Source organism: Rattus norvegicus, chromosome 3, assembly GCF_021556685.1.
Source record: "Rattus norvegicus strain SHRSP/BbbUtx chromosome 3, alternate assembly SHRSP_T2T, whole genome shotgun sequence".
Classification (NCBI taxonomy): Eukaryota; Metazoa; Chordata; class Mammalia; order Rodentia; family Muridae; genus Rattus; species Rattus norvegicus.
The window spans coordinates 51,380,906-51,404,165 of record NC_141536.1 but is presented as its reverse complement, the minus strand read 5'-3'; the positions used below and the strand labels follow the sequence as shown (position 1 = coordinate 51,404,165).

General features: G+C 41.0%; 1 protein-coding gene across 2 annotated transcripts in view; it reads right to left on the bottom strand.

Annotated features, from left to right (window-relative positions):
- The window catches only part of Xirp2 (xin actin-binding repeat containing 2), a 93,560-nt gene that overhangs the window by 13,927 nt on the left and 56,373 nt on the right, over positions 1–23,260 (bottom strand). For both annotated transcript variants that reach the window (NM_201989.2, XM_087651690.1), the window contains 4 exon segments: positions 1,557–10,881; positions 11,638–11,771; positions 13,194–13,266; positions 13,646–13,732. In NM_201989.2, coding sequence (NP_973718.2) covers positions 1,557–10,881; positions 11,638–11,771; positions 13,194–13,266; positions 13,646–13,732 — 9,619 coding nt within the window.

The following is a 23,260-nucleotide window of genomic DNA, read 5'->3' as shown; positions in this document are numbered from 1 at the left end:
CCTTATAAATCACAGTAGTTACCTCACTAACCAGGGTTTCTATGGTGGCTTACAGTGGACAGAGATCTATTGATTAAATATGGGTTTTAATTTTCACCATACTCTTCTGAGAATAGTGCAGCATTTGTGTTTGTTACCTACAAAAGCAAGTATGTCAAAGGTCCTTCATACAGAAACTACTTCAGTGCTCACACTCTGCACCTCTGTGATGGAGAGGACTCCTGGGCTGCAGAGATGGCTCAGCGGTTAAGAGCACTCCCTGACTGCTCTTCCCAAGGTTCTGAGTTCAAATCCCAGCAACCACATGGTGGCTCACAACCATCTGTAATGATATCTGCTGCCCTCCCTCTTCAGGTGTGTCTGAAGACAGGTACAGTGTATTCACATACACAAAATAAATAAATCGTAAGAAGAGAGGACTCCTTTGCCCTTTTGATTTCTGTAGGGACATATTTCTATACTTAACACCAGGTTTTTTGTGTGTTGTCTATGGTTTTGGATTGTCTTAACAAAAACTGAACATTTGAAATTAATTAGACAGCTTTGCTTAATTATGCCAGAAGCAAGCGCATTAAGAAGCCATATTAACTTGATAAAATAGACACATGCGTTGTAAATATGAGAGGCATAATTATTAATTTCAGTGGTTTTTATTTTTAAGTTTGCTATTTCTTTCCATCTAAGAGTGGACTGTATTAATGATGCCGATTTAGTACATCCAATCCTGTTGATCAGGAAGCCTCATTAATTGTAAAAAGTGTGGAGAATAAAATGGAATGAGCTATCTTCTGATGTTAAAAATGTCATGTACTATGTTCAAATGAGTGAAAGTCCTCATCTTACAAACATAATCAAGTTTTAATACGTATGGCTTATCCGCATCCGAATGGGGCCAACTGAGTTGTCATTTAGAGTTTACATTCATAAAGGTGAAAATATCAGTTCTAGAAAATACTGGGTTCTGTGGCTCGAATCTCTCCAACTCAGTAATAACAGCTAAAATGTTTATTGTTACACCTACATATTTATCAGATTGATGAAAATCCTTTCTGCACGTATGTATCCTGTGAGTTCTGTCTGGGGTCATCACTTACGTGTATTGAATTTAATGTAGAGGCTATTTAAGTATGCAGTTGAAATATAGCAATACCAGGATGAAGGTTTTGATCTGATACCTCCATAAACTATTTAATGAAGTCAATTTTATTAGGAAATTTTAATAATTGCTTTGTTCTATAGCAAATCACAGTTCCACAGTTACTAAATAGGCAGTACTATTGTTATTATGTCTTATGGTTTCTTTCAAGCTCTTATTTAACTGGAGTTTAAAGAACAGGTTTCAGAAATGCATACTGAAGATTATATTAGATGTTATTATACAAAAGCAAGTAAAGAGAGCAAGGCCAGTAGAGAATCAGAAGCCCTCGTGGTCAGCCGTTAGTTCTAGCTTGTTACTTGGTTATTTCCACACACTGTTTTAATTGCAAATCATCTGGCTTTGGCACGCATGCTTTCCCATGGGTTAATCTCCTTTCGCACTCTCCAATCTCATTTACCACTCAAAAAGGCCGATTCCTCCTGGAAGGCCCTGCTCATTTCTGTCGCATGTGCATCCGAGGTTTCATATCCCACGCTCTTAAAAACTCTTTCACTCTCCTGCCATGTCTTTTGAAAATTCCGTCTGAGGTTTGTAGGCGAATCTGCAATATCTAGGATGTGGCCAGCGATGACATCTTCATAGGTCGGTGGGGCATGCTTAAAATCAAATCCAGATCTGCCTGCCTCTGAGCTCCGTGATGATGAGGTTGCTACCTGTGACTCTACAATCTGACTGTCGAACGCATCCACGCTCAAAAAATGCTCATTGAGAGCTCTGGCTTCAGAGTGAACCCTGGGCTGCGTTGCAGGGGCTTTTGCTCGATGCTCTCTAGGATGTCTGTAAGAAAAGCCTGTAAAATTAGCAGTTTCAGAAGATTCTAATCCAAATTCCTCCTTGCAAAACGTATGACTCTCTTGTTTCATGTTGTGGTTTATTTCGCCATTTGCATAAGCTCTTCTCTCTGTCTTTGCTCCGAAAACTGGGCCATTCTCAAATTCCCTAAACCATCTGTTTACTTCATTTTCGTGGCCATTCAGAAAATGTTCAGCCATTTGAACAGTTTGATTGGTGGCTTCAAATCTCTCCCTGTGTTCTGATAGGTGGGGCCCTTCCACCTTGCGGATGATTTCAACTGCGTCATAGCTTTCAGTCTCTGGCATTGCGCTACTGACAGAATTCTTTTTGTCTTTATGAACGTACGTCTCTGTTTTTTCTGTTTTCTTCACTGCCTCTTGAGCGTCTACTGATTCTCTGAAGGAACCACTGACGACATGGTGGTTTACACTCACAGGTATTGTGATGGTGGGTGGGGAGTCCCCGCCACGGCTTTCTATCTTGATTTGCCTGCGGAGTGTGGCTGGAGACATGACAACTTCAGATCTCTTCTCGACAACTGGAACCGGGGTTCCTGGTGAACAAGGGATAGTGCCTTTGGCTAACCTGGCCGTGGTGTCTTTGAGTCTGACAAGTTGTTCTGAACGACTCCTTGGTGGGGAAGGTGATGTACTTGTTCTGGGAAGCCTAGATGTATGCTCCATGGGTCTTCTGGGTAGAGGTTCAACACAACTGTTATTTTTAGGGGACTGAGAAAGCTCACTCTTAGTGGATGTTTCTGCTCGGCGGGCAGTGGATTCTATGGTGATGAAAGTTGGTGATGGTGGGCGAGTTTTCAAAGAGGGAGGAGCCATCTTACTATCGTCCCCCTTAGCCTCCTGATATGTTTTAGCAGGATTATGAGTTGCTGCCTCAGAATGGGTTGCTACTTGGCGGGATGCTAATTTTTCTTCTACAATTTTACTTTCTTTCTGTTCAGTGCCTTTATGAGAGCTGAGATTAACATTAGACACTTTCAGTGGCATTTCATTAAGATTGGTAGGTTTATCTTTCTGCTTTCCTGTTTGGGAAGCCATCATGGCTGTTCGAATTACGTGTTCACAGTGAACGAGCATCTCCTCCGCTTGAGTTTTAATATGTATTATTTCTTCTTTGACTTTTTCTAAATTATTCTCCATGGCAACACGAACTCCATATTCTCTTTTCTCCTCACTTATCAGCCACACCGGAGCAATATTTAACAGTGTCTGAAATGTTTTAAGGCCACTTTTATTTGAATCTGCTTCAAACTGTTTTACCCTAGACAAAATCTGCTGTAGTTCTTCACGTTTTCTCAAGAATTCCAATATATTTATGGCACATTTTTCTCCATCCTGCTGGGATTCTCTCACAGAGGAAAATGAAGATTGTTTTTGTGTTATCTCTTGCTTTGAATCGTCAGTGTTAGAGGAGACCTGTTTTTGTTGTTTGTCCTTGTCTCTAAGACATTTTTTCTCACTGTAAGGTTGGGACAGTTCTTTATGCTCAATCCTAGAAGTTTGTGTTTGTGTCTGCTGAAAATTCTGAACCCGTGAGTCCAGGCTTTCACCGATAATCTTTTGTTGGACTAACCTTGGTACGCTCTGGTCCTGTAGATGTTCTTGCTTTCTTTCAACTATTACCCTGCTTTCTTTTGTACTGCTCATGGAGGAGTCCTGATTTTTTCCTTCCCTCCCCAGGACATTCCCTCTGTCAAACTCCCCCAATCCTCCATGCTTCTTGGGAACTGTTTGGAGTTTGCTTTGATGACTTTTCGCTGCATAGTCTTTGGGCATTTGTACCGTCACCCGTTTCTCTGTTTTAGGTAATTGAAAATATTTTTCAGCCACAGATTGCTTATTATCACACTGTGTGCTCACTTCGGTTTTCTTAATTTCCTTATTCATTTCTTTAGTACTGGTTTGAACGTCAATTTCGGATTGCTTTACGCGGCGTTCAGAACTGAGATCTGTTTCAGTCAGCGTATGATCTAGAGCTGGAAGCCTGATAGTTTTCACTTTGAAACTCGGGGAAATGGGTTTGGTTTGGGGGAAGGGCAACTTCTCCACGTGTTGCTCAAATGTTTGCTCTGTCCTACATTCCTTGTGACTCTGGTTAATCTCACAAGCTGTTTTCGATTGTAGGGTGTCACTTGAGTTCTGTGTGCCTTCCCGTCGCAGGGTAAGCTTATCGTCTGAAGCGGCTAGAACATGCTGGAGCCTCTCGGTAGCGACTGTCAATGCGGAAGCTGTAGAGAGCTGGCTTTCAGAGCATTCACTGGCGATCACAGCCTTGCTTTTAGGTTCCAGGTTGGGCTGTGCCCTAGTGAAGTCTGAATCCTTTCTGGGAGTGGACATTGCCTCAGCTGCTTTTTGTAACTCTGTTTCTTTCTCTTTCTCTGATAAGCTGCGGTGCTGGGTTTCTGTTTTGATGATGCTATGGCAAGAACTCTCCCGTCTCTGTTTCTCAAGCTCTTCCCTTTGTTGTCTGTATTTTTCTTCCGCAATCATTAAGGGTGTCTTAAATTTTCTCATGTAAGGCTTAGGACTTTGTTGTTCTGAACCTGATGGGAATGAGTGAGATTTAACAAGGGGTGCTGTCTGTTTTTCCTTGGGTGCTGGGATTTCTGGAACTGTCTGAGAGAGGGAGTTTGCAGAGCTAATGGACAGCTGTTTTCTTCCAAGGCTTTTTCGGAATACTTCTTGCTTGGCCTCTGTGTGCTCACGGCTTTCTGCCACCAGCGAACTTTTCTGATCCTTTGAGAGGGTAGTTTTAATTTCCACATCTGACAGAGATCTTTCCAATTCACCGCTTGGTGAATCCTGGCTCATCTTAGCTTTGATTCTCTCGGGAAGTTTGGGTTTGGGGAGTGTTGGGGGTGGTGATTTTCCTGTTAGGATTTTAGCCTGTGAGTGAAGCTGATGAGAGTCCAAGGTTTCTTTTCGGGAATACTGTTGTAAAAATGCTTCACTGTGATGTTCTAGAACAGAGGAGGAAAGAAGATGTGCTGGTTGGGATGGAGCTGTGGGAGGGGGAGGAGGTAGGGATGTTGGTAGACATTCCTGATCAGATTTCTCATCTCCTGGTGGTGGAGGAAGAGGCAGGGTTGGGAGGCTCTCAAGTTCAGCCCTTGACTTCTCTGTGGGTGATGAGGGAGGAAACTCATTTTTTTCAGGCAACAGCATTATAGGTGGTGGAGGAGGGAGAGGAAATTCAATTTCAGATGACGCATTGGAAGGAGGAGGAGGAGGGGGAGATGGAGGAGGAAGGGCGTCCTCATTTTCTTTTACACCACAGTCAGGGTAAAGGTTGACTGGATTAAAGGACCTCTCCATTGCCATTTTTAACTCCTTGGAAGTATTTGTCTTCATTAGAAAGTCCTGGCTTTCTAGACAAACATCAATTCTCTGTTTCTTGTCAGGTGCCTGAGTTCTTTTGTGGTTTTTCCCAGAGACTGTCACTCCTGGTGCACTGTGTGCGTCCTTCCCTACAGGCAGAGGTTGAAGGCCCATGTCATTTTTCCTCATATCTTTATTAGAATTCTGCTTTTCCTGTCTTATCAAGGCTTGCTTCTGAAAGTCCCTTGTCATCTCAAGCGTTTCTCCAGCTGGATTGCTGACTGGATGTTGGGTAGGGTCTGGTCTGTAACTTTGGGTTTCTGCTGACATACTAATGTTTTGGGTATTTTTCTGATTCTTCGCATAGGAATCCTGGAACTGAGACTTCTGGTGATCCTTCCCCAGTTCACAGTTTTGAGTCTGTTGCTTCCTAAATGTTTTATCCACAGACTGGGTGGAGCTCACATCGTCCTTCGATTCTCTCACATTCTCTGATTCCTTGGTCTTTAGACTTTTCTTCCTTGACATGCTTGCACTTACGTATTTGCTCATATGGTCGTCACTACACAGACACTCTTTGCTCTCTGTCCAGACACCCCTTCTGTCACCCATGTCTAAAACATTTTTCATAGCTCTATGTTCTGAATTAGACATTTTCCTAAGGCTTTTCTCAAGAGCATCGTTGTTTTGTTCTCGATCAATGACAATCTTTACAGTGCCCTTAGGGGCTTTGGGAAGATTAGCCTCAGTTCTTTCTTCTGTTAAAGACCGATGGCAGGATTTCTGTGTAGCTTCATCAAGAGGGCCTGGTCCTGCTTGCTGCCTGATTGCTGGCTCACATGGTCCTGGCACTGGTTGAAGAAGGCTTTTTTTCTCTCTCTGGACAGCTGCTGGATGAATCCCTAGTTCTTGTCTCTCTGAGAATCCTAGTACATCTTTGACCATTCCCTGTTTACCAACCTCTTTGAAACTGTATTGTTCTTCTTTCAAAGACCTTAATGATGTTTTAAGATCATCTAATATCAGCTCCTTTTTCAATATTTCTGTCCTTGTATTTGTGGCCTTTTCAAGGCACTCAATAGCTTGCCCAATATCACTAGAGATGCTAGCAGATTGTTTATGTTCTTTCTGTCTGCCACCTGACTCCTTAAGTGACTTGAGTATAGCTGCCTTGTCATCTTTCATAATATCTTCTGTTTTAGCCACTACTTTCTGATTCATGGCCTGGTTGAGAGAATTCAGGGTTGATTTCAAATCACCTTTTACAATCTCTTCTTTCGCTGTCTTAAAAGATGCACTCTGGGGCTCCGTCATGAAGACTTTAACTGTATTACGCACATCTCCTGGGATGATATCAGTTTCACTAACAGTGCGTTCAATAGAAGACTGTCTTTTCTTTAGTAAGAATTTTGTTCCCTCAACATCACCACCAATTATTTCTTCCTCCCCTTCTTGCTTTCTAGCTGTGAGTGTTTCATTTGACCCTGTTTGGAGTTGCTTGAGGTAATCCAAAGCTCCAGTTTCTATGCATGTTGTGAAGAACTGAACATTTCCCCTCTCCGATGCATCGATTTTTGTCCTTTCAGATATTTTATCATTTGATGCGGAAGACAACAGGTTATGAATAGTGCGCCTCACATCACCTCCCAGTATGTCTTCACGCTTAGTCTTGTCGCCAGCATTCTCATGAAGAAGACAATAGATAGTCATGTTAACATCTCCCTTTTCATCTTCTTGAATTAATATGCCTCTCTTTGCACACCTTTCCTCAGAGAACAGCTTTTGGATTGCTTGTTTTACATCCCCTCTTACTATCTCTTCCTTTTCAGCATGGAATTCCATTGATCTGTTTAATAACTGGGTTTTAGTAAAATTGACATTTCCCTTCTCCTCTTCACTGATAAATATCTCCTTTTTTGTGCAGTCTCTTTGGGAAAGCAAGTTCATCATTATGTTTCCAAGGTCAGCTCTGATAACTTCTTCCTTCTGGATCTCAGGAGTCCTTTGGTTCATGAGCTTGTATTTGGCCATTCTGACATCCCCAACTTCATCAGCTTCAATGATGATTCCGGGAGCTTCAACCACTCTTTGAGAGTAGAGGTCTTCCAAGGTTTCTTTAATGCTTTTACCAATAATTTCTTCCTTTTCTATTCTAGTTTCATTAAATTCGTGAATAGGTGTCGTTTCAAAGAGCCACGTTGTTGTCTTGACATCTGACGGAGGAATTTCTTCTTTGGTTATTTTGGTGTCACTTTCATCAAGTTCCTTAATGGAATCCAATGTCTGATTTTCAAAAAGCCACACTGCTTGCTTCACGTCACCTTTCTGCACGTCTTCCTGGGTGACTGTCTTGATATTTTCATAGGTGGACACTTCTCCCAGCTCATCTATGCTGTGAGTTTCAAAGAGCCAAGTAGAAGTCTTAACATTGCCCTTTTGTATTTCATTGATGCTCACTGTTCTTACATAATTCTTCTTGTCACCACCTTCAGACTCGAATAGTTGTTTATTCATCTGCACATTGCCTCCTTGAATATGGTCAACAGTGGGCATAATATTATGTGATTTGTCTGAAATCATATCCAGTGGTTGTGTTTCAAATCGGTATCTGACAGAACTCACATCCCCCTTCTGAATGTCTTCCTGAGTGACAGATTTAATAATGTATACATCTTCTGATGCGTTAATTGAGTCTAACGGTTTTGTTTCAAAGAGCCACCTTGTTCCTCGTACATCTCCATGAATAGTTTCTTCTTTTTTAACTGTTGTCACTTCATGATAAAACCCTTCTTGGTCTTGAATCGCATAGAGTGGTTGTGTTTCAAAAAGCATCTTGTAGCTTTTTACATCACCTTTTATTACTTCCTCAGTATTTGTTTGTCTGGTGCTGATGACATCAGATTCATCTTTAATCTCATCTAAAGAAAACGTCTCAAAAATGAAGCATCCCTTTCTCACATCTCCACCCTGTATGTCTGTCACTGTCTTAACCAATCCATCACCTTCTTGATTTTCTTTTATCATATCGATAGGTTGATTTTCAAATAGCCACCTACAATTTAAAACATTGCCTTTCTGAATGTCTTCGATTTTTAGGGTTTTGATCTTATTCAAAACATTCTCCGAACTGCAACTTATAGAGTCTAAGGACTGATTTTCAAACTTATACTTCATGCCAGAGACATCCCCAGATTCTATATCCATCTCCACGGGCTTCGTTTCTTTCCCTTCACCGCCCTGTATGTTGTCCAGATTTTCTGTCTCAAAAAGAAGACATGCTGTCCGGACATCCCCACCTTGTATCTCCTCCTGTTTCACAGTTTGCAGTTTTACTGTGGCTTCAGAGTCATTTTTTATGGCATCAAGTGGCTGAGTTTCAAATAGCCACATACAAGTTCTAACATCACCTTTGTGAATATCTTCTGAGTTCGTCATCAAGGAAGCTTTTTCATAAAGAGACTCCATTGGCTGGGTTTCAAATAGCCATTTACAGGTTTTGACATCCCCCTTAACAATATCAGTACTCTGTTCAGTTTTGCTGTCTGTTTCTTCCACGTTGCTAAAATATTTAATTGAATCAAGAGGTTGGGTCTCAAACAGCCACCTAGCTGATTTCACATTCCCTGCCTGTATTTCTTGAGCAGATATTCCTCTAATTATCTGAAATTTATGAAGGCTTTCGTCAAATTGGTCAATGGGCCTTGTTTCAAAAAGCCATCTACAGCTTCTTACATCACCCCTTACTATTTCTTCTTGCTGGACTGTCTTTACTTGGTGGTATTTTCCAAGATGGTCTTGAATGGCATACAGTGGGGTTGTCTCAAAGAGAGATTTATTCAACTCCACAGTGCCTCTTGTGACTCCTTCCACCTCAATTTGATGTGATGCATCAACCTTAATTAGATTATTGGATTCGAAGATATGTGTATAGTTCTTCACATGCCCTCTGTCCACTGCTTCTAGCTTCACTGTCTGGGTATATTCCTTCTTATCTTCTCTAATATCTTCTAAACGTTGAGTTTCAAAAACCCATTTTTGGTGCTTAACATCGCCCTTTTCTTCCTCAGAGGCAGTGATTTTTTGAAGCTTTCCAACATCTGGGCTGTCTTTTAAGGCCTCTATTGGGAGTGTTTCAAACAGATGTTTGGTGGTTTTTACGTCACCTCCTATCCTCTCTTCAGGTGATACACTCTCTGTATCAGGAGATTGTTTTAGAGTGTCTAATGGCTGCGTTTCAAACATCCAACACTTTTTAGACACATCTATCCCTACAACTGCTTCTGTTTTCAGGACAGCCTCACCTGACTCTTCTTTGATTTTCTCCAGTGGTTGAGTTTCAAATAACCACCTTGCTCTACCCACCTCGCCTTTGACATTTTCCTCCATGGATATTCCTCGAACAACTTTAATTTCCGTGATGTCTTGTTTTATTGTGTCCAAAGGCTGCGTTTCAAACATCCAGCGTGCTGTCCTTACATCTCCCTTTTCAATGTCTTCTCTCTGCACAGTTTTAATTTCTAGCATTTGGCCTGAACCATCTCTAATGACATACAGTGGTTGAGTTTCGAAACATTTTATGCTTCTCTTAACATTTCCTTTAATTTCTTTGAGCTCTGATCTGAGTTGTAATAAGTTCATTTCATCCACTGAGTGAAGCTGTCCAAGTTGATCCAGTTGTTGAGTTTCAAACATGTATCTCACAGTCTTGACATCTCCCCCAGTTATGTCCTTTATAAAAGTAGATGCCGTTTCATCTTCCCATTCATGCATTTTGTTCATTGAGTCTAAAGGCCTTGTTTCAAACATCCACCTTGCTGTGCAAACATCTCCTTTAGCTAGCTCAGGAATTTTCTCAGTGTTTTCTTCAGTGCCAGCAGAAGGAACTCCCAATGCATCTATTGGCTGAGTTTCAAACATCCAAGTCGTATATTTCACGTCACCCCCAGCAATGAGTTCTTGGTCAGCAATGCCTTTGGAAGTGTACGCTTCATCTGTAAAACCTTGGTTGATAGAATCTAATGGCTGATTCTCAAAAATCCATCGAATTGACTGCACCTCTCCTTTCAGAATTTCATCCCACTCCAGGTTTTCTCTTTCTGAGCTCAAATCTTTCTGAGAACTGTCATTTGTATTTTCGAAAACATACCGAGCTTGTTGTACACCTGCTGATATCGAGTTCCCTGAGTTTATGTGACTAGAAACAATTTCAGAAACCTCACTGATATAATCTTTTTCTAAGTTTTTTCTTAACTCAGGATGGATATGCCTATATAAACGGTTTAATTCATACAAATTTCGTTGCTTGGAATATACATCTCTGGGCATTGGCAGTCTTCTAGGAGGGCTGGGGAATTCAGGGGACTGGGAAAATGCTGTCACATCCATTGGTGTTTGAAAAACATCAGGTGGGGGAGGAGGAAATTCTTCCATCTTTCCTGAAGGAGTGCCCTTTTCTTGTGCCAGGATTGTTGAAGTCAGACTGTGATTACTATAACTTGAGGTTGAAGTTTCCTTGCTTTGCCTGGCTGAAGTATAAGAAGAGGTACCCATAGCCGATGATGGCTTTAAGGTTTCTTCACTGTCATTTTCAATCTTTAAGAGAGAAAATCAAAGCTTAAAACGATGACTGTAGTATGGAGATTTCCTGAGCCCTACTTTACACCAGGATTCTGCTGTGATGACTTCCTTGGGAAATAGGCATGCATTATGTCTAATCCTACTTGGAAAAACAGTCAATGTGTGTTAATAAATATCATTCTATTTTAAATAATAACAATGCTTTTCCATCAACCAGTGACTCAGTATTTCAACATTAATATATATTTTTTCAACCAGTAACTCAGTATTTTATTATTAATACATTTTTTGAGACAGAATCGTTCTTTGTAGCCTTGAGAAGCCTGGAACTCACAGGACTCTTCCTGCATCTGCCTCTCAAGTGCTGAGCTTAAAGGTGTATGCCACTATGCTTGGCTTAACATTTATAAATATTCTTAAACTTTCCCTCTTTACTTGATAAGAAGAGTAATATTCAGAAAAAGAGAAAAAAGTCTTACAATACTTTTGTGGAGATTTTTGTTTTTGCTTTGTGGCATTTAAAACAGAGCATGTGTCAATCTGGCATTTAAAATCAACTTAATACTTTATTTGATGTTAGAAATTTTAAAACATACATGACTTTCTTCATGTGAGCCAGTGGTTGGAGAGATCTTATTCTACCTCATAGATCAATACTCTTTTTATGAAAGCTAGTTCAAAATTTTCTGTGAAGAAAATGCCGTTAGATTTTAGTGTATTTAAGTCTGATACTAATACCTAATGGTTTCCTGTATAGAGAAATTACCTTACCTTTATACACTTGGCTGGGGTTGTTGTTTCTTTATCAGAGTAGAGGAAGTTTTCCTGGGCAGTCTTTTCAAATTGCTCTTTTAAAATCTTAGTGGAAACCTTAGGAATCTCTTCGTCTTCTGGTGTATCAATGACTACAAAGAGAAGTAGGTAACAGTGATACTCTTTAATGAATAAAATGGCACTTGAGAAGAAAGTGCTATGTTTCGTTAAACTTCCTATAATGGAAATTAAGGATTAAGAACCAAAGGACAGATTTATGCACAGAGCATTACTTAAGCTAGAAATATAGAAGTGAAGCAAGAAATACTAAGTAAGGAACAGAAAACTTTCTGTAGGAGTTGGGAGCAGGAGAGTTGGGGTAGCAGCGGGGATAGTTTGCTGCTCTTGCAGGGAACCTAAGTTTACCTCACAACACTTATGTTGTCAGATCACAACAGCTTGGAAGTTCAACTGTAGTGGATCAGATGCCCTCTTCTGGCATCCTAGAGTTCCCTGTCTCTCAGTCTATGTCTCTCTCTGTCACTCAGTCTCTCTCTGTCTCTCTGCGTCTTTGTCCTTCTGTCCCTTTCTCTATGTCTCTGTCTATCTGTGTCTCTATATCTCTGTCTCTTTTCCTCTATCTCTGTCTGTGTCTCTGTGTCTCTGTCTCTTTTTTTTCTCTATACACACACACTATACAAAAATAAAAATAAACCTTAAAAATTTGGAGCGATTATTTCTGGTGGCTCGTGATAGTTTCAAAATTTCTGCAACTGTGCTCTAATTCTGCACTCAGTAAAAATAAAACATCCTGAAGCACAAAATGAGTAATGGAGGCCTACTCTTCTTATTGTTTGTTTCTTTTTGGATATTTTGAGACTTCTCAGTCTATAGTTTAGGCTAGCCTATATCTCACTGTATAGCACAGGTGGGCCTTGAACCTGCAGCCATTCTCTTGCTTGAACCTCCTAAATGTCAGGATTACTAAATGACCTGTGTGAGTCATCAAACCTGGCAAGTAGAATGCTGCCTTTCTTATGTAGCAAGACTCAAGGAATATTTAGGACACAGAAGGGTTAAATCTTTCCTTTCATCTCATCAGAGAAGCAAGTCTTGTACAAGTGGACAGCTGCACTTTATATTATGCAAACATCGAGAAAATTCCTTGAAATCTCAACTCTTATTTATGTTTTGAGAATTAAATGTATTAATTCCTAAATTAATTATTACTATTAACATAATGTGGGTAATTTTATTGTCAGGGTGCTTTACAAACAATAAGTTTTATTCTAGGTCTCAAGGTAAAAAAAATTCAGTAGCTCTTACCTTATCAACTGTTTGGCGTTTAGGTGAATTTATCATAGCTCTGATGGGCAATGAGCTATTTAAAAAATATTACATGTACTACCAGAGTCAAAATCTAATTATATGCAGAAATGCTATCTTGCCCTCTCTGGGAACATGAGTCATAGCTACTAAAGTTACTTGGTGGGGAGGACTGGCTTTTGAAAGCCCTGCAAACCCAGACACACCCAAAGGACAAGGATAGAGCTGGACCAATACTAGACCGTTACCTGTTTCTTGAACATATTGACGAAACTGTGAAGCTTGGTTTGTTTCCTCCGTGTGCTTTTCAAGATGTGACATCTGTGTTTAAAGACAATTTAAAAAGAATAATTGTTTTGAGGAAGTTGGTGATTTGAGCAGTGAACGTAATCTTCATTTTACAGTGTTTTTCCTCTGAGAATTTTGTATGTGTTGACGGATGCTAGCTACCATTTCTATTGTTTATTTTCATGTGTATGCAAGTTATAACAGAACATATGTGAACAGTACCTAACCGCAGGCATATTTTTAGGATGCTTGTTTCGTCTTAAAAAAGTATTTCCAGCTGGAAAGTGGGGTTAGACACACTGCTATATATTTACACTAAATACATGTACAAAAGCATATGTTTAGAGGAAAGTCAGAAATTCTACACAGTTCTGAAGACTGTTTGAACGTTACTGTGCTCTTAGGCAATTACCATTTCAGCTTTGAAGACATCAGTTCTGTGTCCTTTAGAAACTTCTTCTTCATTCCTTCTTATTTCTTGCCTGCTGTGGATTGCCTCCTGAAAATGAGCAGTTGGACATATAAACAGGCTGGCAATTCTTAAGACACATTTGAAAAATGAACTATTTTATTAGTGTTGTTTCAGTAATAGATAATTCTGAAAAGAGGAGGAAGGGGAAAGAGGAGGAAGAAGAAGAGGAGGGGGAAGAGGAAGAAGAGGGTGAGGAGCAAGAGGAGAAGGAGGAAAAGCAGGATCGGGATCCATGACACCAGCAGCTACCAAAATGTAATGCTGTAAATATAGTTATTTAAAGTTCTGACTATGAGTAACTGGGTGTTGACAGATATGAAATGACATCAACTCCTTTCTACAGGCCCTATCAGAGAACTCCTTCCTTTGTCTTTGGAAGCTTTTAGAAGCTGCCAATTTCCTTTGGTCAAGGCCTTCTCTTTTGTCTAGCTAAGGTCCTTTTCTCCCATCACCTCATAGCTTTATTTGATTTGCGACCTTAATTCTAATTTGTAAAGTAATTTAACTCATTCAAAAATTTTGGAGGTGAAGATATAAATATCTTTAGAAGTCATTGTCCTATCTGCTTCCTCTTGTAAGTAGCTTGTGTCCAATGTGTGAATGAAGATGAGAAATATGCAAATCATAAAGAAAAATATATTTTTGTTTTTTATTAGATAGGTTGTCATATGTTCATAACCTATTACAATATTTACACTGACTACCCAGTACAATGAGACACTATTGGGAGTGCCACAGCCTTGTTGGAATAGGTGTGGCCTTGTTGGAGGAAGGATGTCATTGTTGGGGTGAGCTTTAAGAACTTTCTCCTAGCTACATTGGAGAGAATCATCTCCTGGCTGCCTTCCGCTCAGGATATAGACGTTTTTGATTCCTCCAGCACCATGACTGCCTAGACACTGCCATCCTTCCTGCCTTGATAATACTGACCTGAACCTGTGAACTTGTAAGCTAGCCCCAATTAAATATCCTTTCTAAGAGTTACCTAGGTGATAGTGTTTCTTCACAGCAATGAACCCTATCTGAAACAACCATGTTTATTGTTGATCTATTCATAATAGCTAGAAATTAGAAACAACAACAGAAGTGTGAATAAAAGAAAAGTGGTACGTGTACACAATGGAGTATTACTCCCGCTGTTGAAAAATGACATCTTAAAATTTGCAGGCAATTGGACAGAACTAGAAACAGTTATTCCAGCTGAGATAACTCATTTTGGCTGAGATAGCTTTCTGAGACTCAGAAAGATAAATATGATATGCATTTGTTCACATATGAGTATTAAGCATTAATTATAAGGAAGTTACTACAATCTGTAGACAGAAAGAGGTTAGGTATAGAGGAAGGGACTAGGGCAAGACACATGGATAGAATAGATTTTATTCGTGTATTGCATGTGTCTGTGGGGGAAATAAGGGACTAGAAAGGGAAGGTGGGAAATAGGAGGGAAGCTAGGGTTTAGGGAGACAATGGTGGAAGAGACAACTGGAAATGAGGAACATTTGAGAGGCAGTATGGAAACCTAGTTCAGTGGAAACCTTGAATATATAAAGGAAATCCTAATGAAGACTCCAAATAATAGAGGAGACAGAGTCCCAAATGGCCATCTATTGTCACCAAACAATGACTTCATTATTGGTACTCGGTTATATACAATTGAGCGGTTGGCCAAAGGTGTCTGATAGAAATTGTCGAACAACTCAGGCTGTTGCCAAGACAATACATTGCTCTCCATAAACTGACAGCAAGGCCGTGTAGCTGAAGACAACCTCCATACAACTCATTCGAAATGGTGAGCTGGTGCCTATTACATAGAGCATTCACACCGAAGTTCAGTGTCTTTATGATAAAGTAAGGTACATAAATGCCAAACCATTCCACAAACCCTTTGATCTAAAATGCTTCCCTTCCTACAAAATATGCTAGAACAATGGTGGTACAAAGGCTTGTGGCAGTGACCAGCCAACATCTGGTTTGGCTTAAGGCTCACTCCTTGAGATGTCGCCCATATCCCACACTGTATATGACCGCAAACCAGAGACTGGATAGCTCAGAGCCCTAGGGTAAAACCAAATGCAATGGGTCTTTTAAAACATAGTAATAAAATGACACCTAATGCTATTCTGTTATACTCATAGATCAGCGTCTTAATCAGCCAACATCAGAGAAGGTTCCTTCTGCAGCAGGTGAGTTCAAATACAGAGACCCACACACGAGACAGAGACACCTTGGAACCCACAGTTGTAAGTGGGATGTCTTCATCAAATTCCTCTCATCAGAGCTCAGGGAATCCCAGGAAGGAGGAGGCAGAAGTGTGTAATATAGCTCTGTGTGTGTGTGTGTGTGTGTGTGTGTGTGTGTGTGTGTGTGTGTGTTTGTGGGTGTGGTGTGGTTTAGGCATTGAGGATGGCAGGAGAGTAAGTCCCTTTAAATCAAATGAGCAACACTCATATGAAGTCACAGAGACTGAGGCACTAAGGGCCTAGACGGGCTCTTGTCCAGGCTCACTGGGCATTCATTAACATATATTATTGTTTTCTGTTTAGTATTTTTATGGTACTTGTGAACGTGTGGACAAGTGAGTCTCTGACTCTTAGACCTTCTCTTGGGTTCTTTTTCTTTGGTTTGTTTGCCTTATCCAATTATTATGAGATTGTGCTTGCTTCCTCTCATTATTATATTTTGTTACGCTTTGCTGTTATCTCTTGCGAGGCTGTTCTTCTCTAATAAGAGACAGAAGGGAGTGGATCCAGATGGGAGCAGAGGTTGGGGGTGGGGGAATTAGGAGAAATAGAGGGAAGACTAATCAGGAGACAGTGTATGAGAAAGGAATTATTTTAAATAAAAGGGAAAATTATTAAAAAAATAAAAGTTTAGAAACCTGTGATTTAAAGATTTAGGCATACATTAATAGAATCATATGGATTTGTGAAAAAATATGGAAAACAGGGATGTACACAGCTGACTTTCCAAGAATGCATGTGTTTGGAATTATGTAAAATTGGACTTTCACATTTTTATTTATGCCTAAGTGATTAGTACTACTTTTGAGATATATTTTTTTAATCAGTAATCAGACACATTTATTTGACTGCTCAACTACTAAGACACACATTCAGATGGTTCCTATGATTTTTTTTTTATTTTATTTTTTTTTTTATTATCTTGAGTATTTCTTATATGCATTTCAAGTGTTATTCCCTTTCCCGGTTTCCGGACAGACATCACCCTCCCCCCTCCCCTTCCTTGTGGGTGTTCCCCTCCCAAACCTCCCCCCATTGCCACCCTCCCCGCATAGTCTAGTTCACTGGGGGTTCAGTCTTAGCAGGACCCAGGGCTTCCCCTTCCACTGGTGCTCTTACTAGGATATTCATTGCTACCTATGGGGACAGAGTCCAGGGTCAGTCCATGTATAGTCTTTAGGTAGTGGCTTAGTCCCTGGAAGCTCTGGTTGCTTGACATTGTTGTACTTTTGGGGTCTCGAGCCCCTTCAAGCTCTTCCAGTTCTTTCTCTGATTCCCTCAACGGGGGTCCCATTCTCAGTCCAGTGGCCTGCTGCTGGCACTCGCCTCTGCATTTGCTGTATTCTGGCTGTGTCTCTCAGGAGCGATCCACATCCGGCTCCTGTCGGTCTGCACCTCCCTGCCTCATCCATCTTGTCTAATTGGGTGGCTGTATATGTATGGGCCACCTGTGGGGCAGGCTCTGAATGGGTGTTCCTTCAGTCTCTGTTTTAATCTTTGCCTCTCCCTTCCCTGCCAAGGGTATTCTTTTTCCTCATTTAAAGAAGGAGTGAAGCATTCACATTTTGATCATCCTTCTTGAGTTTCGTTTGTTCTAGGGATCTAGGGTCATTCAAGCATTTGGGCTAATAGCCACTTATCAATGAGTGCATACCATGTATGTCTTTCTGTGATTGGGTTAGCTCACTCAGGATGATATTTTCCAGTTCCAACCATTTGCCTACGAATTTCATAAACTCGTTGTTTTTGATAGCTGAGTAATATTCCATTGTGTAGATGTACCACATTTTCTGTATCCATTCCTCTGTTGAAGGGCATCTGGGTTCTTTCCAGTTTCTGGCTATTATAAATAAGGCTGCGATGAACATAGTGGAGCACGTGTCTCTTTTATATGTTGAGGCATCTTTTGGGTATATGCCCAAGAGAGGTATGGCTGGATCCTCAGGCAGTTCAATGTCCAATCCTCTGAGGAACCTCCAGACTGATTTCCAGAATGGTTTCACCAGTCTGCAATCCCACCAACAATGGAGGAGTGTTCCTCCTTCTCCACATCCTCGCCAGCATCTGCTGTCACCTGAGTTTTTGATCTTAGCCATTCTCACTGGTGTGAGGTGAAATCTCAGGGTTGTTTTCATTTGCATTTCCCTTATGACTAAAGATGTTGAACATTTCCTTAGGTGTTTCTCAGCCATTCGGCATTCCTCAGCTGTGAATTCTTTGTTCAGCTCTGAACCCCATTTTTTAATAGGGTTATTTGTTCCCCTGCGGTCTAACTTCTTGAGTTCTTTGTATATTTTGGATATAAGGCCTCTATCTGTTATAGGATTGGTAAAGATCTTTTCCCAATCTGTTGGTTGCCGTTTTGTCCTAACCACAGTGTCCTTTGCCTTACAGAAGCTTTGCAGTTTTATGAGATCCCACTTGTCGATTCTTGATCCCAGAGCACAAGCCATCGGTGTTTTGTTCAGGAAATTTTTTCCAGTGCCCATGTGTTCCAGATGCTTCCCTAGTTTTTCTTCTATTAGTTTGAGTGTGTCTGGTTTGATGTGGAGGTCCTTGATCCACCTGGACTTAAGCTTTGTACAGGGCGACAAGCACGGATCGATCTGCACTCTTCTACATGTTGCCCTCCAGTTGAACCAGCACCATTTGCTGAAAATGCTATCTTTTTTCCATTGGATGGTCTTGGCTCCCCTGTCAAAAATCAAGTGACCATAGGTGTGTGGGTTCATTTCTGGGTCTTCAATTCTATTCCATTGGTCTATCTGTCTGTCTCTGTACCAATACCATGCAGTTTTTATCACCATTGCTCTGTAATACTGCTTGAGTTCAGGGATAGTGATTCCCCCTGAAGTCCTCTTATTGTTGAGGATAGCTTTAGCTATCCTGGGTTTTTTGTTATTCCAGATGAATTTGCAAATTGTTCTGTCTAACTCCTTGAAGAATTGGATTGGTATTTTGATGGGGATTGCATTGAATCTGCAGATCGCTTCTGGCAAAATGGCCACTTTCACCATACCAATCCCGCCAATCCATGAGCATGGGAGATCCTTCCATCTTCCGAGGTCTTCCTCAATCTCTTTCCTCAGTGTCTTGAAGTTCTTATTGTACAGATCTTTTACTTGCTTGGTTAAAGTCACACCGAGGTACCTTATATTATTTGGGTCTATTATGAAGGGTGTCGTTTCCCTAATTTCTTTCTCGGCTTGTTTCTCTTTTGTATAGAGGAAGGCAACTGATTTATTTGAGTTAATTTTATACCCAGCCACTTTGCTGAAGTTGTTCATCAGCTTTAGTAGTTCTCTGGTGGAACCCTTGGGATCACTTAAATACACCATCATGTCGTCTGCAAATAGTGATATTTTGACCTCCTCCTTTCCGATCTGCATCCCCTTGATCTCCTTTTGTTGTCTGATTGCTCTGGCTAGAACTTCAAGAACTATATTGAACAAGTAGGGAGAGAGTGGGCAGCCTTGTCCAGTCCCTGATTCTAGTGGGATTGCTCCAAGTCTCTCTCCATTCAGCCCAATGTTAGCAACTGGTTTGCTGTATATGGCTTTTACTATGTTCAGGTATGGGCCTTGAATACCTATTCCCTCCAGGACTTCTATCATGAAGGGGTGCTGAATTTTGTCAAATGCTTTCTCAGCATCCAATGAAATGATCATGTGGTTCTGTTCTTTCAGTTTGTTTATATGATGGATCACGTTGATGGTTTTCCTTATATTAAACCATCCCTGCATGCCTGGGATGAAGCCTACTTGATCATGGTGGATGATTGTTTTGATGTGCTCTTGAATTCGGTTTGCCAGAATTTTATTGAGTATTTTTGCGTCGATATTCACAAGGGAAATTGGTCTGAAGTTCTCCTTCTTTGTTGGGTCTTTGTGTGGTTCAGGTATAAGAGCAATTGTGGCTTCATAGAAGGAATTCGGTAGGGCTCCATCTGCTTCAATTTTGTGGAACATTTTGGATAATATTGGTATAAGGTCTTCTATGAAGGTTTGATAGAATTCTGCACTAAACCCGTCTGGACCTGGGCTCTTTTTGGTTGGGAGACCTTCAATGACTGCCTCTATCTCCTTAGGAGTTATGGGGTTGTTTAACTGGTTTATCTGTTCCTGATTTAACTTCGATACCTGGCATCTGTCTAGGAAACTGTCCATTTCCTGAAGATTTTCAAGTTTTGTTGAATATAGGTTTTTATAGTAAGATCTGATGATTTTTTGAATTTCCTCTGAATCTGTAGCCATGTCTCCCTTTTCATTTCTGATTTCGCTAATTTGGACGCACTCTCTGTGTCCTCTCGTTAGTCTGGCCAAGGGTCTATCTATCTTGTTGATTTTCTCAAAGAACCAACTTTTGGTTCTGTTGATTCTTTCCATGGTCCTCTTTGTTTCTACTTGGCTGATTTCAGCTCTGAGTTTGATTATTTCCTGCCTTCTACTCCTCCTGTGTGTATTTGCTTCTTTTTGTTCTAGAGCTTTTAGGTGTGCTGTCAAGCTGCCGACACATGCTCCCTCCTGCTTCCTTCTGCAGGCACTCAGCGCTATGAGCTTTCCTCCTAGCACAGCTTTCATTGTGTCCCATAAGTTTGGGTATGTTGTACCTTCATTTTCATTAAATTCTAAAAAGTTTTTAATTTCTTTCTTTATTTCTTCCTTGACCAGGTTATCATTGAGTAGAGCACTGTTCAATTTCCACGTATATGTGGGCATTCTTCCCTTATTGTTATTGAAGACCAGTTTTAGGCCGTGGTGGTCCGATAGCACGCATGGAATTATTTCTCTCTTTCTGTACCTGTTGAGGCCCGTTTTTTGACCAATTATATGGTCAATTTTGGAGAAAGTACCATGAGGAGCTGAGAAGAAGGTATATCCTTTTGCTTTAGGATAGAATGTTCTATAAATATCCGTTAAGTCCATTTGGCTCATGACTTCTCTTAGTCTGTCTACATCTCTGTTTAATTTCTGTTTCCATGATCTGTCCATTGATGAGAGTGGGGTGTTGAAATCTCCCACTATTATTGTGTGAGGTGCAATGTGTGTTTTGAGCTTTAGTAAGGTTTCTTTTACATATGTAGGTGCCCTTGTATTTGGGGCATAGATATTTAGGATTGAGAGTTCATCTTGGTGGATTTTTCCTTTGATGAATATGAAGTGTCCTTCCTTATCTTTTTTGATGACTTTTAGTTGAAAATTGATTTTATTTGATATTAGAATGGCTACTCCAGCTTGCTTCTTCTGACCATTTGCTTGGAAAATTGTTTTCCAGCCTTTCACTCTGAGGTAATGTCTGTCTTTGTCTCTGAGGTGTGTTTCCTGTAGGCAGCAGAATGCAGGGTCCTCGTTGCGTATCCAGTTTGTTAATCTATGTCTTTTTATTGGGGAGTTGAAGCCATTGATATTGAGAGATATTAAGGAATAGTGATTATTGCTTCCCGTTATATTCATATTTGGAAGTGAGGTTATGTTTGTGTGCTTTCATTCTCTTTGTTTTGTTGCCAAGATGATTAGTTTCTTGCTTCTAGGGTATAGCTTGCCTCCTTATGTTGGGCTTTACCCTTTATTATCCTTTGTAGTGCTGGACTTGTAGAAAGATATTTTGTAAATTTGGTTTTGTCATGGAATATCTTGGTTTCTCCATCTATGTTAATTGAGAGTTTTGCAGGATACAGTAACCTGGGCTGGCATTTGTGTTCTCTTAGGGTCTGTATGACATCTGTCCAGGATCTTCTGGCCTTCATAGTTTCTGGCGAAAAGTCTGGTGTGATTCTGATAGGTCTGCCTTTATATGTTACTTGACCTTTTTCCCTTACTGCTTTTAATATTCTTTCTTTATTTTGTGCGTTTGGTGTTTTGACAATTATGTGACGGGAGGTGTTTCTTTTCTGGTCCAATCTATTTGGAGTTCTGTAGGCTTCTTGTATGCCTATGGGTATCTCTTTTTTTAGGTTAGGGAAGTTTTCTTCTATGATTTTGTTGAAGATATTTACTGGTCCTTTGAGCTGGGAGTCTTCACTCTCTTCTATACCTATTATCCTTAGGTTTGATCTTCTCATTGAGTCCTGGATTTCCTGTATGTTTTGGACCAGTAGCTTTTTCCGCTTTACATTATCTTTGACAGTTGAGTCAATGATTTCTATGGAATCTTCTGCTCCCGAGATTCTCTCTTCCATCTCTTGAATTCTGTTGGTGAAGCTTGTATCTACAGCTCCTTGTCTTTTCTTTTGATTTTCTATGTCCAGGGTTGTTTCCATGTGTTCTTTCTTGATTGCTTCTATTTCCATTTTTAATTCCTTCAGCTGTTTGATTGTGTTTTCCTGGAATTCTTTCAGGGATTTTTGCGATTCCTCTCTGTAGGCTTCTACTTGTTCTCTAAGGGAGTTCTTTATGTCTTTCTTGAAGTCCTCCAGCATCATGATCAAATATGATTTTGAAACTAGGTCTTGCTTTTCTGGTGTGTTTGGATATTCCGTGTTTGCTTTGGTGGGAGAATTGGGCTCCGATGATGCCATGTAGACTTGGTTTCTGTTGCTTGGGTTCCTGCGCTTGCCTCTCGCCATCAGATTATCTCTAGTGTTACTTTGTTCTGCTATTTCTGACAGTGGCTAGACTGTCCTATAACCTGTGTGTCAGGAGTGCTGTAGACCTGTTTTCCTGTTTTCTTTCAGCCAGTTATGGGGACAGAGTGTTCTGCTTTCGGGCGTGTAGTTTTTCCTGTCTACAGGTCTTCAGCTGTTCCTGTGGGCCTGTGTCTTGAGTTCACCAGGCAGGTTTCTTGCAGGGGAAAAGTTGGTCCTACCTGTGGTTCCAAGGCTCAAGTTTGCTCGTGGGGTACTGCCTAAGTCCTCTCCGCTGTGGCAGCAACCGGGAAAATCTGTGCCGCTCCTTCCGGGAGCCTCCGTGCACCAGGGTTTCAGATGACGTTTGGTGTTTTCCTCTGTCGCCTGGATGTGCACAGAGTGCAGTCTCTTCTGGTTTCCCAGGCGTGTCCGCCTGTCTGAAGGTTCAGCTCTCCCTCCCACGGGATTTGGTTGCAGAGAACTGTTTATCCGGTCTGCCTCCTTCAGGTTCCGGCAGTGTCTCAGACGCAGGGGTCCTGCCGCTCCCGGGCCCTCCCCTATGGGAACCCAGAGGCCTTTTACAGTTGCCTCTTGGGCCAGAGATGTGGGCAGGGGTGGGCAGTGTTGGTGGTCTCCTCCGCTCTGCAGCCTCAGGAGTGCCCACCTGATCAGGCGGTGAGGTCTCTCTCCCACGGGGTTTGGGAGCAGAGAGCTGCTGCGGTCCGGGGTTCCTATGATTTTTGTGTT